Source organism: Fukomys damarensis, unplaced genomic scaffold, assembly GCF_012274545.1.
Source record: "Fukomys damarensis isolate Sample0158 unplaced genomic scaffold, DMR_v1.0_HiC HiC_scaffold_18, whole genome shotgun sequence".
NCBI classification, from domain to species: Eukaryota; Metazoa; Chordata; class Mammalia; order Rodentia; family Bathyergidae; genus Fukomys; species Fukomys damarensis.
The window spans coordinates 34,070,620-34,083,119 of record NW_022900930.1 but is presented as its reverse complement, the minus strand read 5'-3'; the positions used below and the strand labels follow the sequence as shown (position 1 = coordinate 34,083,119).

The 12,500-nt window shown below is 36.6% G+C and overlaps 1 protein-coding gene across 1 annotated transcript in view; it reads right to left on the bottom strand.

Annotated features, from left to right (window-relative positions):
* Positions 1-458: 458 nt before the first annotated feature.
* The window catches only part of Aadat (aminoadipate aminotransferase), a 33,146-nt gene continuing 21,104 nt past the window's right edge, over positions 459-12,500 (bottom strand). The window contains exons 12-13 of the mRNA XM_010629832.3: positions 10,583-10,684; positions 459-744 (exon numbers count right to left, since the gene is read on the bottom strand). Of these exons, the coding sequence (XP_010628134.1) occupies positions 703-744; positions 10,583-10,684 (144 nt within the window). The 3' untranslated portion in view covers positions 459-702. The remainder of the gene's footprint in view (positions 745-10,582; positions 10,685-12,500) is intronic.

The following is a 12,500-nucleotide window of genomic DNA, read 5'->3' as shown; positions in this document are numbered from 1 at the left end:
ATTATATTATTTTTATTTTTTGTTCTCATTGAGGTTGTTGGTACATTTTAGATATACAGTACAGTTACATTCATTATCGGGATCTTGTACCTTTACATGACAAGTCTTGGTTCTCATTTTTTCCCCTTGTCCCTGCCCTCCCTTCACCCTCTTCGCCCCTCCTCATTTACAAACACTTTGTTTCCATTTTTTCATTTTCTTATATTTTTTTCTTTTCCCTTATTACCTTTCCCTTATCCTTCCCACTTTCCCTACACCTTTAGCCCTTTTCTTCCTATTTCACATTAAAAACTCATTTATAATGACTAAATTATAACATTGATATTTTTGCAATAGGCTTTCATTAAGTTTCCTTAGAAACAGAAAAAGCATTCATCATACATCATTTTAAATTTAATTATTTTCTTAAAATTGCAAAATAATTTAGCATAAAATGTTAGTTTCAACAAAAATTTATGCAACATTATAAGGCAGCCGCAGAGTTCTTTACAGTAAAATCTAAGATAAAAATATTTTTTTACAGATTCAAAAGTGAAAAGCCTGAGTGTCTTACAAATATATTTTCCCAATCTGATGGATTTAAAGGCATTTCAAAAGTTGTTGAGTTAAACTAACCTTAGCATCAATAATTGTTTCTTCTGGATTAAACATAAAACTAATTAATCTGAAAATCCTACAAGTAGTATGATTAGTTGGATTTCTTCACAAAGATTCTTTTATAATTTGGGCTAATCTCTGGAAGGCCTAAAATAGAAAAAAAGATAAGAATTATTAATGAAATTAGAAGGCTATTTTAGAAAAGTTGTCAAAATTTTAAAAAGTCAGAGTTCATCTAAGGATAAGGCAATGAGATATCAAGTTTGATATTAATGAGGCAAAGGGCCATGGATAACTACTAAAACATGTAGATATAGTCATGTGAGATTTCGGAATGATTTTGGTTCTTATAACCCTCATGATCTGCAGGAAGCTGCAATATTGATTATGCTTAAAGCAGGCTGTAAGCAGTGCAGGCTGTAAATTCCTCAGTTGGCTGACTTTAAGAAGTGAGTCTGACTAAAGCTATGTGACTCACTGCAGTACCATGCAGGTCAATATGGCCTCCCCACTAACAGCCGCAACCAAGACCAGAGTAATAGACTATGAAGCTGTAGGGCTCATATGAGATTACATCTGCAGCTTAGGTTGGAATAAATCACACCCAAATTTCATTCCCACAATTAGTGTCTTCATAGGTAGAAGGACAATATTTTTCTAATTACAACCATATGTTTTTTCCATCTTGCTTCTAATTTGAAAATTAGTTGTCTCTTCTCTTTTCAAAGCATTGCCTGCATGAATTTTGATAGTAATTGCACATATCACACATCTGTACACATAATGTATCTTTACCCTAATTGATGAATAATAAATTTCAGTGGATGTGACTGACCAGGGTCTTTTGCTGGGGATCCAGCACTGGCCATCCCAGTGCTCTTAGTTCTGTTTCAGTGTAGTTTTTCCTTCAACCTTGCATCACATACTGAGCAGGTGGGAATTAGAGATTTTCTGCAGGGGTCTCTAGAAATTGGTGCCCAACATGGGGCAGCATAACTGGACACCCCTGCAGTTAGGTTCCAGTTTCCAGCCCAGTATATGATGCAGGCCGAAGGTGGGGGAGGCAGGGAGATGGAACTAAGAGAAAAAGCAGGGAGCCAGGGTGGCCAATGCCAATGAAACTGACAAAGATGCTGGCCAGTACCAGGCACTGATTTTTTTTTTCAGCTTTGAGTTTATTGGTACATTTTAGGTACACAGTACAGTTACACTCATTGTTGGGATCTTGTACCTCTACATGACAGGTCTTGGTTCTCATTTTTTCCCCTTTTCCCTGCCCTCCCTTCACCCCCTCCTCCCCTCCCCATCTACAAGCACTTTCTTTCCATCTTTTCTTTATCTCACATTTTTTTCTTTTCCTTTATTACCCTTTCCCTATCCATTCCACCTTCCCTACACCTTTAGCCCCTTTCTTCCCATTTCACAATGTCAGTAATCTTATTAGGATCTTATGTATTATTGCAGTTTATTCACACCAGAGAAACTATTTGGAATTTACACATGTGTGACTTATTTATTTCACTTAGGAGTATATCTTCCATATGTATCCATTTTCCTATGAATGAATCTATTTTCTCATTCTTTATGGCTGAGTAGTATTCCAACTTATAGAAAAATCACATCTTCTTTATCCAGTTTCCAACTGAGGGGCAAATGGGCTGTTTCCAAGTTTTAGCTATTACAAACTGTGCTGCTATAAACATGGGTGTGCATATGTCACTGTGATATGATTCTTTTAGTTCTTTTGGAAAGATACTCAGCAGAGGGATGGCTGGGTCAAATGAAACCTTCAGTCCCAGCTCTTTGAGGTATCTCCATATTGATTTCCACAGTGGTTGCACCAGTCTGCACTCCCACCAACAATGGAAAAGGGTTCCTTTTTCCCTTCCCTACAACCCCACCAACATTTATTATTGTTTGTTTTCTTGATAGGAGCCATTCTTTGTGGGGTGAGGTGGAATCTCAATGTTGTTTTCATCTGCATCTCTCGAATGACCAGTGATGTGGAACATTTTTTTCATATATTTACTTGCTGCTTTTACTTCTTTGTCTGATAAACATTTCAGATGCCCATTTTTGAATTGGATCTTTATATTTGGGGGGGCTGACTGTTTTGAGTTCTTTATATATTCTAGATAATAGTCCTTTGTCTGAGGAGCAGCTGGTAAAAATTTTTTCCCACATTGTAGGTTGTCTCTTAGTTCTGCTGATGGTTTATTTTGCAGTACAGAAGCTTTTTAATAGGATGAGATCCCAGTTGATTCTTTCTGCTAGTTCCTGTGCTACTGAGGATTTGTTCATAAAGTCTTTTTCTATGCCATTGTCTTCAAAAATTCTGCCTAACTTATCTTCCAGCAAGTTTCTGTTTTAATATTTAGATCTTTAATCTACTTGTATTTTAACTTAGTGCATGATGAAAGGTAAGCATCTAGTTTTAATCTTTGGCAGGTTGAGATCCAGCTTTTGCAACATCATTTATTAAAGAGGCCATCTTTCCTTCAGTGGGGATGGTCAGCTCCTTTGTCAAAGATAAGGTAGCTGAGTACATCTGGAGTTGTTTCTGTGTCTTCCAGTCTGTTCCACTGATCCTCAGGCCTGTTTCTTTGCCAGTACTATGCTATTTTTATCACAATGGCTTTGTAGTATAGTTTCAAATTGGGAATTGTTATACCCGCTGCCATGTGTCTGTTGTCTAGGAAGGCTTTTGCTATTCTAGGTCTCTTATGGTTCCAAATGAATTTTTGGATTCTTTTTTCTAGTTCTGTGAAATATAGTGTTGGAATTTCAATTGGCATTGCATTGAATCTGTATAGCAGTTTTGGTAATATGGCCATTTTCACTATGTTGATTCTTCCTACCCAGGAGCAGGGGATATCTTTCCATTTTTTTAATATCCTCTTCAATTTCTTTTTTCAGAGCACTATAGTTTTCAGTATAGAGACCTTTTGCTTCTTTCGTTAGATTGATTCCAAGATAGTTCATTTTTTTTGGATACTATTACAAAAGGAATTTTTTTTCCCTTATTTCTCTCGCAGTGAGTCTGTTATTTGTGTGTAAGAAGGCTATTGATTTTTGGGTGTTCACCTTGTATCCAGCCACTCCACTGAATCTGTCAATTAGGTCTAGAAGTCTTTTCGTGGAGTTTTTTGGGTCTTCAATGTAGAGTATCATATCATCAGCAAATAATGACAGTTTAACTTCTTCCTGTCCTATCTTTATTGTTTTAATTTCTTTCTCTTGTCTAATTACTGTGGCTAATGTTTCCAGAACTATATCAAAGAGAAGTGGTGATAATGGGCATCCTTGTCTTGTTCCTGATTTTAACGTAAAGGTTTTCAGTTTTTGGTCATTTAATATGATGTTGACTGTTGGTTTTTCATAGATTACCTTTATTAAGTTGAGGTATAGACCATCTATTCAAATTTTTCGCAGGGTTTTTGTCATGAATGGGAGTTGCATTTTATCAAATGCTTTTCCTGCATCTATTGAGAGGATCATATGGTTTTTGTCCTTGACTTTGTTAATATAATGTTACATTTATTGACTTACGTATAGTGAACCACGCTTGCATCCCTGGAATGAATCCTACTTGGTCAGGATATATGATCTTCTTGATAATCCTCTGTACTCTGTTTGCTAGTATCTTATTAAGGATTTTTGCATCTATATTCATTAAGGAGATTGGCCTGTAGTTCTCTTTTTTAGTTGCATCTTTCCCTGGTTTGGGAATCAAAGTGATACTTGCTTCCAGGAATGAATTTGGAAGTATAGCTTCCCTTTCAATTTCATTGAAAAGTTTGAAGAGTAATGGCAGTAGTTCTTCTCTAAATGTCTTGTAAAATTCAGCAGTGAATCCATCAGGGCCTGGGCTTTTCTTTGTTGGTAAATTTTAATTACATTTTCAGTTTCACTGATTGTAATTGGGGTGTTTAAAATGTTTTTATCTTCTTTGTTCAACTTTGGTAATTCATAAGTATCTAAAAATCTGTCCATTTCTTCTGTGTTTTCCATTTTATTGGAGTACAGGTTCTCAAACTAGGTATTAATGATCCTATGGATTACTTTTGGATCTGTTTTGACTTCACCTTTTTCATTCCTGATTGCATGGATCTGAGCCTTTTTCTTCCTTTTTTGATATGATTAGCTAAGGGTTTGTCAATTTTATTTATTCTTTCATAAAACCAGGTCTTTGTTTCATTTATTTTTTGTATTGTTTTCTTAGTTTCCATTGCATTGATTTCTGCTCTAATCTTTATAATTTCCTCTCTTGTTCGAGCTTTGGGTTTTTCTTGCTCTTGTTTTTCTAGGAGTCTAAGATTCATCATTAGGTTGTTTTCCTAGTGTGGGCATTCAATGTTATGAATTTTCCCCGTAGAACTGCTTTCATTGTGTCCCATAGATTCCTGTATGTTGTACTGGCATTTTCATTTATTTGTAAAAACTGTATAATTTCTTCTTTAATTCCCTCTATAATCCATTGATTGTTTAGGAGTTTGTTGTTCAGTTTCCATGTGCTTGTGAAGTTCCTACAGTTTCTTGTGCTATTGATCTCCAGCTTAATTGCACTATGATCTGATAATATACAGGGGATAACTTCAAGTCTTTTGCATTTATTTAGATCTGTTGTGTGAGCCAATATGTGGTCCATCTTGGAGAATGATCCATGTGCAGCCAAAAAGAATGTATATTCTGATTTTTTGGGGTGGAATACTCTGTAGACATCTATTAAGTCCATGTATTCCAAAGCTTGGTTCTTTTCTATTATTTCATTGTTGATTTTCTGCTTAGATGATCTGTCAATTTGTGATAGTGGGGTATTTAAATCCCCCACTAAAATTGTATTAGTGCTTATTTGGTTTTTCATGTTACTTAATATTTGTTTTATATAGTTGGGGAAATTTATATTTGGTGCATATATGTTTATGATTGTCATCTCTTCCTCTTGAATTTTTCCCTTTACAGGGATGTAGTGGCCTTCTTTGTCTCTCTTAATGAGTTTTGGTTTGAAATTTACTTTGTCTGAGAATAAGACTGCTATCCTTGCTTTTTTCTGGGCTCCTGACCCGTGGAGAACTGTTTTCCATCCTTTCACTTTCAGTCTATGGGCTTCTTTTTGCACTAGGTGTGTTTCTTGTATACAACATATTGTTGGATTTTGCTTCTTAATCCATTCTGCCAGTCTGTTTCTCTTGATTAGTGAATTGAGGCCATTAACATTGATGGTTATAACTGATATGTTCTCACTTATTATTGTCATGTTATGTCTTTTGTTGACTCTTTTTACTTTTTCTCCCCTCTCCTTTTAGTTTCTTGCCTTGCCTATTTGATTTGGGCCTCATGGTATTGTGACCTTCATTGTCCTTTTCTAGGATATTGTTTAGAATTCTTTGTAGTGCTGGTTTGGTGTTCATAAAGTTTCTCAGGTGTTCTTTGTCATGGAATTATCTTATTTCCCCGTCTGTTTTGAAAGAGTTTTTCAGGATACATCAGTCTAGGTTGGAGGTTGTTTTCTTTTAGGAGTTGAAATACCTCACTCCAGGCTCTCCTTGACCTAAGGGTTTGTGTTGAAAAGTCTGCTGTGATTCTAATGGGCTTTCCTTTGCATGCAATTTGGTTCTTTTCTCTTACTGCTTGTAGTATTTTGTTCTTCTGTTGGATTTCTGGGATCTTGATTATTATATGTTTAGGTGTAGATTTTTTTTGATTGTGGCTAGTTGGAGTTCTATATGCCTCACTTATCTGTATGTCTAATTCTTCCCTTCTGTTTGGGAAGTTTTCTGTCATTAATTCTGTGAAGAGCTTTTTTAAGTCATTTGTCTTTTCTCCTGCGATTTCATGGATTCCTATCAGTCTTATGTTATTTTTCCTTGCATCGTCTAGAAGTTGTTGAATAGATTTCTCATGAACCGTTACTGTTTTTGAGAGACTTCTTTTTTCACAGTCACTGACTGCGATCCTATCTTCTCTATCTGAAATTCTATCTTCGCAATCTTTTATTCTGTTGCGTACACTTTCAATAGAGTTTTTAATCTCCTGGATATCTGTTTATATCTGTTTTATGGATTCCATTTCTTTCCTCTGCTGGGCACTCATTGTTTCCATTTCTTTCTTATGCTGAGTCTTCATGGCTTCTATCATGGTCTTGAGCTCATCTATTTTTTTTTTTTGTCAGTTTCTGTTCTAGAGTCTTGAATCATGACTTCCATTTTGTTTATCATCTCTATGGTTAACTGGGAAATTATTTCTGATTTTAATTTTTCTACAGCCTGATCGACCTGTTTTGTTACCTCCTGTGCTATGGGTCCAGGTTGTCCTTCTGGTTCATTATTGGCCTTTTCATCCTCATTTGCTCTACTGTTTGCCATTGATGAACTGGAAGTCTGTCTTTGTGTCTTGCTTAAGTGTTTTTTCATTTTTATTTTTGTTGTTGGGTTGTCCTTGTTTTAATTTCTGGGTTATTACTTAAATCTTCCTGATATAGTTGTGTTTTAGCTTTCGAGTCTCTAATGACTCATAGACATCCTCATTTTCATAATATTGGAGAAAACAACTCATTAAATCAATCATAATCTTTAATCCCAATTAATACATTCAGCAGCCCAATAGGATCAAGCACAGCTTGCAAATTGACCACTTGTGGTAGTCATTAATCTATCACCTTTAAACCATGTGAATTAAATTAATATCAAGAAGTAGCCCAAAATATTTGCAGTGAATATGCTTTTCAACATAGCATCTTTACCATTTAGGATGGGGGGTTAGACGAGTTAGGACGAGAGGAGTAGATAAGTGAAAGAATTGGAGAAGGTTTGAAATGAAGCCAGAGGATGTAGAATGACCATACTGTCTTTATGAAACTATTAACTTTCAAGGGGATAGACAGAGTGCAGGAATAAGGACAAGAATATATCCCCTTAACAGTAACAGGGGCTCACCTTCCCTGGCAGCTATGGAGCCATGAGTGAGGTAAAATGACAGGAGAAAAGAACATAAAGAAAAAAAGAAAAAATAATAAAAGAAGACATCTGAGTTAGGGCAGGAGCAGGAATAAAAAGGGAGATGAGGGTTAACATGGTAGAGCAAGAGACTGAGTTGGAGAGCGAGGACAGAAAAAAGAAAGAAATTTTAGGGTGGAATGAGGAAAAGAAAAAAAAGAATTTGAAGGGCCTCTTTCAGATTATGTCTCTGTTGTCATATTATACCACGTGTACAGCCATGTGCAGAACCAGATGCCCTGATCTCAGCTAGCTAATGGTAGGTCCCCACGACTCAGACTGACCTCAGGCCACAAGGCCTAAACTGAGTTTCCCAACCCGTTGTCTTGCTTAAGTGTTTTTTCATTTTTATTTTTGTTGTTGGGTTGTCCTTGTTTTAATTTCTGGGTTATTACTTAAATCTTCCTGATATAGTTGTGTTTTAGCTTTCGAGTCTCTAATGACTCATAGACATCCTCATTTTCATAATATTGGAGAAAACAACTCATTAAATCAATCATAATCTTTAATCCCAATTAATACATTCAGCAGCCCAATAGGATCAAGCACAGCTTGCAAATTGACCACTTGTGGTAGTCATTAATCTATCACCTTTAAACCATGTGAATTAAATTAATATCAAGAAGTAGCCCAAAATATTTGCAGTGAATATGCTTTTCAACATAGCATCTTTACCATTTAGGATGGGGGGTTAGACGAGTTAGGACGAGAGGAGTAGATAAGTGAAAGAATTGGAGAAGGTTTGAAATGAAGCCAGAGGATGTAGAATGACCATACTGTCTTTATGAAACTATTAACTTTCAAGGGGATAGACAGAGTGCAGGAATAAGGACAAGAATATATCCCCTTAACAGTAACAGGGGCTCACCTTCCCTGGCAGCTATGGAGCCATGAGTGAGGTAAAATGACAGGAGAAAAGAACATAAAGAAAAAAAGAAAAAATAATAAAAGAAGACATCTGAGTTAGGGCAGGAGCAGGAATAAAAAGGGAGATGAGGGTTAACATGGTAGAGCAAGAGACTGAGTTGGAGAGCGAGGACAGAAAAAAGAAAGAAATTTTAGGGTGGAATGAGGAAAAGAAAAAAAAGAATTTGAAGGGCCTCTTTCAGATTATGTCTCTGTTGTCATATTATACCACGTGTACAGCCATGTGCAGAACCAGATGCCCTGATCTCAGCTAGCTAATGGTAGGTCCCCACGACTCAGACTGACCTCAGGCCACAAGGCCTAAACTGAGTTTCCCAACCCGCAGGGTTGAACTCCATTCAGTTCTATTACAGGTTTCCCCTGCCCTTTCTTTAAAGATGTTCAAAGTTGGGAGCTCAGAAAAATACCCTTCATGACCACCTATGCCTCTGCAGAGTGGGTCCAAGGACTGGCACAATCAGGAGGTTTGAGAAAGGGAGGGGGAGCAGGTCGTGGGGGTGTTTCAAAGGCACACGCGCAGCTACCTTCCTTACTGGTTCTGGTGGCATGCAGTCGGGGAGGTCACGGACCTGCCGGGTGGTCCCAAGCAGGTGGCTGGAAATACCTCCTCCGGGGTCCTTGCTTCCTTACTGGATCTGGTGGCGTGCAGTCTCAGGCACTGATTTTTATTGGCAATCAATTGCAGTAAAAACAAGCTATGTGCAAGGGATGTTTCTATGGAAATTAATGTAAATTAGACTTGTAAAAGCCAAGACAAAGCCTTCTTAAGTTAGGAATAGAATGGACAAACTGTATAGTTGTAATTAGAACATTGTCGTTCTAGTAAGAAGGTTTTAATTGTGGGAATGGAATTTGGATGCAAGTTACTCTGTTCTTGGTACATATGGTTCAGCTGGACTCACTTCTACAAGTGCAGTATGGGGTTAACTCTTTACAGCCTGCATTACTTATAGCCTGCTTTGAGGCATAGTCAATATTGCAGTCTCTTGAAATGATCATAATTTTCATGGTCATCATTTTGTATTTTGTCCACAGCACACATTATTTTATGTTTTAATGTAATATTCCACCTACAAATCCATTCTGTATAGTTCTGACTGTCTAACTCATTCATGTATGAAAGCAGGGAGAACTTATGAAAAGCATATTTAATGATACAAGAAAGCAAGCAAAGAAAGAACACACCAAAATGGAACTTTCCCCCAAATTCAAAATAAACTGTACGTGTTAATACTACTATTCAGTTTATAATTCTGCTTTTTTGATTTCCACATGCATAGTTCTTAGGTTCTTGTTCCTTTGCTGCTTATTATTTTGGTTAAAGCTTGACTGTACTTAAGAATATTATTGCTTTGGAGTGCAGCGGTTAAGCATACTTGCCAACTTGATTGGCTTGGGAGCTACCTGGAGGAATAATAAGGGACACTTCTGGGTGTGTGTAGGTGTCTAGGTCATGGAGGCTGAACATGGGGACTACAACTACTGTTCCCTGTCCCCTTCTCCTCTGGCGCTGTTCCCCTGATGTGCTTCCCACCCACCATGAAGTGAGCACCTTCTTCGTTTCTGCCTTGGAGTCAGTTGAATACATGCTAAATCTTCTGAAACTGAGCAAAAATGGAGCTTCCCTCCCCTAAGTTTTGCATGTCAGGTATTTGGTTCCAGGGACAAAAAGCTGACTAATATGTTGACTTTGCATATGCTTTTCTTCTTCAGAGAAAAATACTGAAGTCTACTGTAAATTCACAATTTTCATTCATGTTAATCCCATGAAGAAAGGAAAGAGGTTTTCTCTATAAAATGCTTATAATCTTCAATATTGTTCAGTAGGTTCTGAAAAGTTATTTACAAAAAAGCAAACTTTTACTAGCTTAGTTAGAGGACTACTAGACCTCCTCTACTAACAAAGTAAAGGGATGTTTGATGGGAGTTCACAGTGGTTCATAAGATCTGTTTTTTGGAAACCTGAAAAGATATTAAGTAATGTTTTAATTTAAAAGGTTAACACATGCACCAAAGCCCGGAATGGAGGGCTGGTATAACTCTGAAGAGAATCCTGTACTCACCACATCCATCTGTTTTGCAGAAACTGTGGAGAAGCAGGCTCTGAAGTAAGGGCTATTAGTTGAGCTGTCCCTGTAGAAAGCACTCCCAGGAACCAGTAAAACCTAAGAGAAGTTGTGAAAAATGAGTGATGTTGCCACTGGGGAACAACTAAAACATAGGTCAACCTAACCTTAGAGTGAGAGGGATGTTCTAAACTTAAAGGCAGTTTAAGAAATCACAAAAGAACAAACAAAACACATAAATATCACATGTCACCCAACAAAGACTAAATGGATAGAAGGAATGCTATTCCTTCTTTACTTTTGTTTTTTTATTCTTCTTTACTTTTGAAGAATGAACAGAATAAAAAAGAAAAATACTAAAATGTGCAAAGGACAGCTTACTAAGTGAACAAATAGGTATAAAACAATGATCTAATCTAACTAGAAAGCCCAATGGTATAGCATTTCAAATTAACAAATTAGATAGTGATTTGTAAGCTGGAATCTTTAAGATAAGTAGTTGTTGGCCTAGCAAAAAGCAGGGAGCAATATTTTAGGGGATGATATAAAGGCCATGAAATGGAAAGAAAATGGTACATTAAAAGAATGAAAGGTGGTAAAAAAATACGTGAAGTGAAGGAATAGAAATTAATGTTAACTAAGTGTGCGAAGATAGATGGAGAGAACAATTCCCCTTCATGGTGACTGCTATGTCTGAATCACTGAGTCTCTCTTTCTCCTGCTTCTCTCCTTCCCTCCTCCCGCTCCTCCCAATCTGTTTCTCTTTTCCTATGAGCTCATGTGTACTAAACACCTACTAATCACACACAGTCACTTACCTACACACACACAGCACTCCTACCTTCTTTTGGCTATGTGTGTCCACATGAACCAAAGTCATGGAAGCTACTTCTAGTTGGCCCATGAAAAGGTTTCCACGCATCTACCCTATTCTTTCCACTTTCTAGTGATTTTGGAATCTGTAACAACACCAGAGAGTAAGAAGGAAGAAACCAAGATCCATGAATTGTCTGTGGATTATAGTTTTAAATTTTGTGTGAGTCAGAAATTAACTCTAACTATGTTAAATCTTTGTGATTTTGGAACATATTGTTTAGAGAAATTAGTTTTAACTAGTACGATGATGATCTCTAAAAGCATGAATTAACTGCTTTGTTGTTACACGAAAAATCTGGGTACTATCTACTCAAACAAGATGAGTTGAGAGGACAATGATTTGAGGCACATGTTGGAAAAGATTTTATGTGTTTCTTTATGCTGACCAAGAAACATTTCTCTCAATGTAATATAAAACTTTTGGGATAAGATAGAAAAAATAACCTGTAATAGGAGAGAATGAATGGTAATACTGTCTTTGTAAGAGAACAAAATTCTGTGTTGAGGAAGTAGTGATAAACTTGGAGAGTCTTTGGAAAAGCTAAAGGAACATCCAAGAGGATTATGGAATAAACAAAGAGGATGAAAAAAACACAGTAGAATATCAGTCTGCATCCTTAGCTCTTAGCTCAGAAATACATACAAATAGCTACTTACCACCAGTTTTGATGAAAATGGTACTGATAGGAAAGCAAAGAAAATATGAAGTCCATCTATTACATTACAATAAATTTATTTGAAATAAGTCAGTATATAAGTGCCTACTATGTGCTGCTACTAGGATTAGAACAATGATAAAGGATAAGTCCTGTTGTAAAGTAGGATGGTCAGAGAAGATAATACCTTTTCCCTGTTGTCCGTCTCTAAATTTAACCTCTAGCCTAGTTTGTCTCTTATGCATCAGTGTGCTACCTTGCCATCCTCATCCCAATCTTATTTATTCTGCTTATTGATTCAAGACAACAGTGATTCTAGAAATAGTCTCAGTGTTTACAAAGGATGACTGGCAAATGTGGTAATGGAATTAATTAATGGAAGA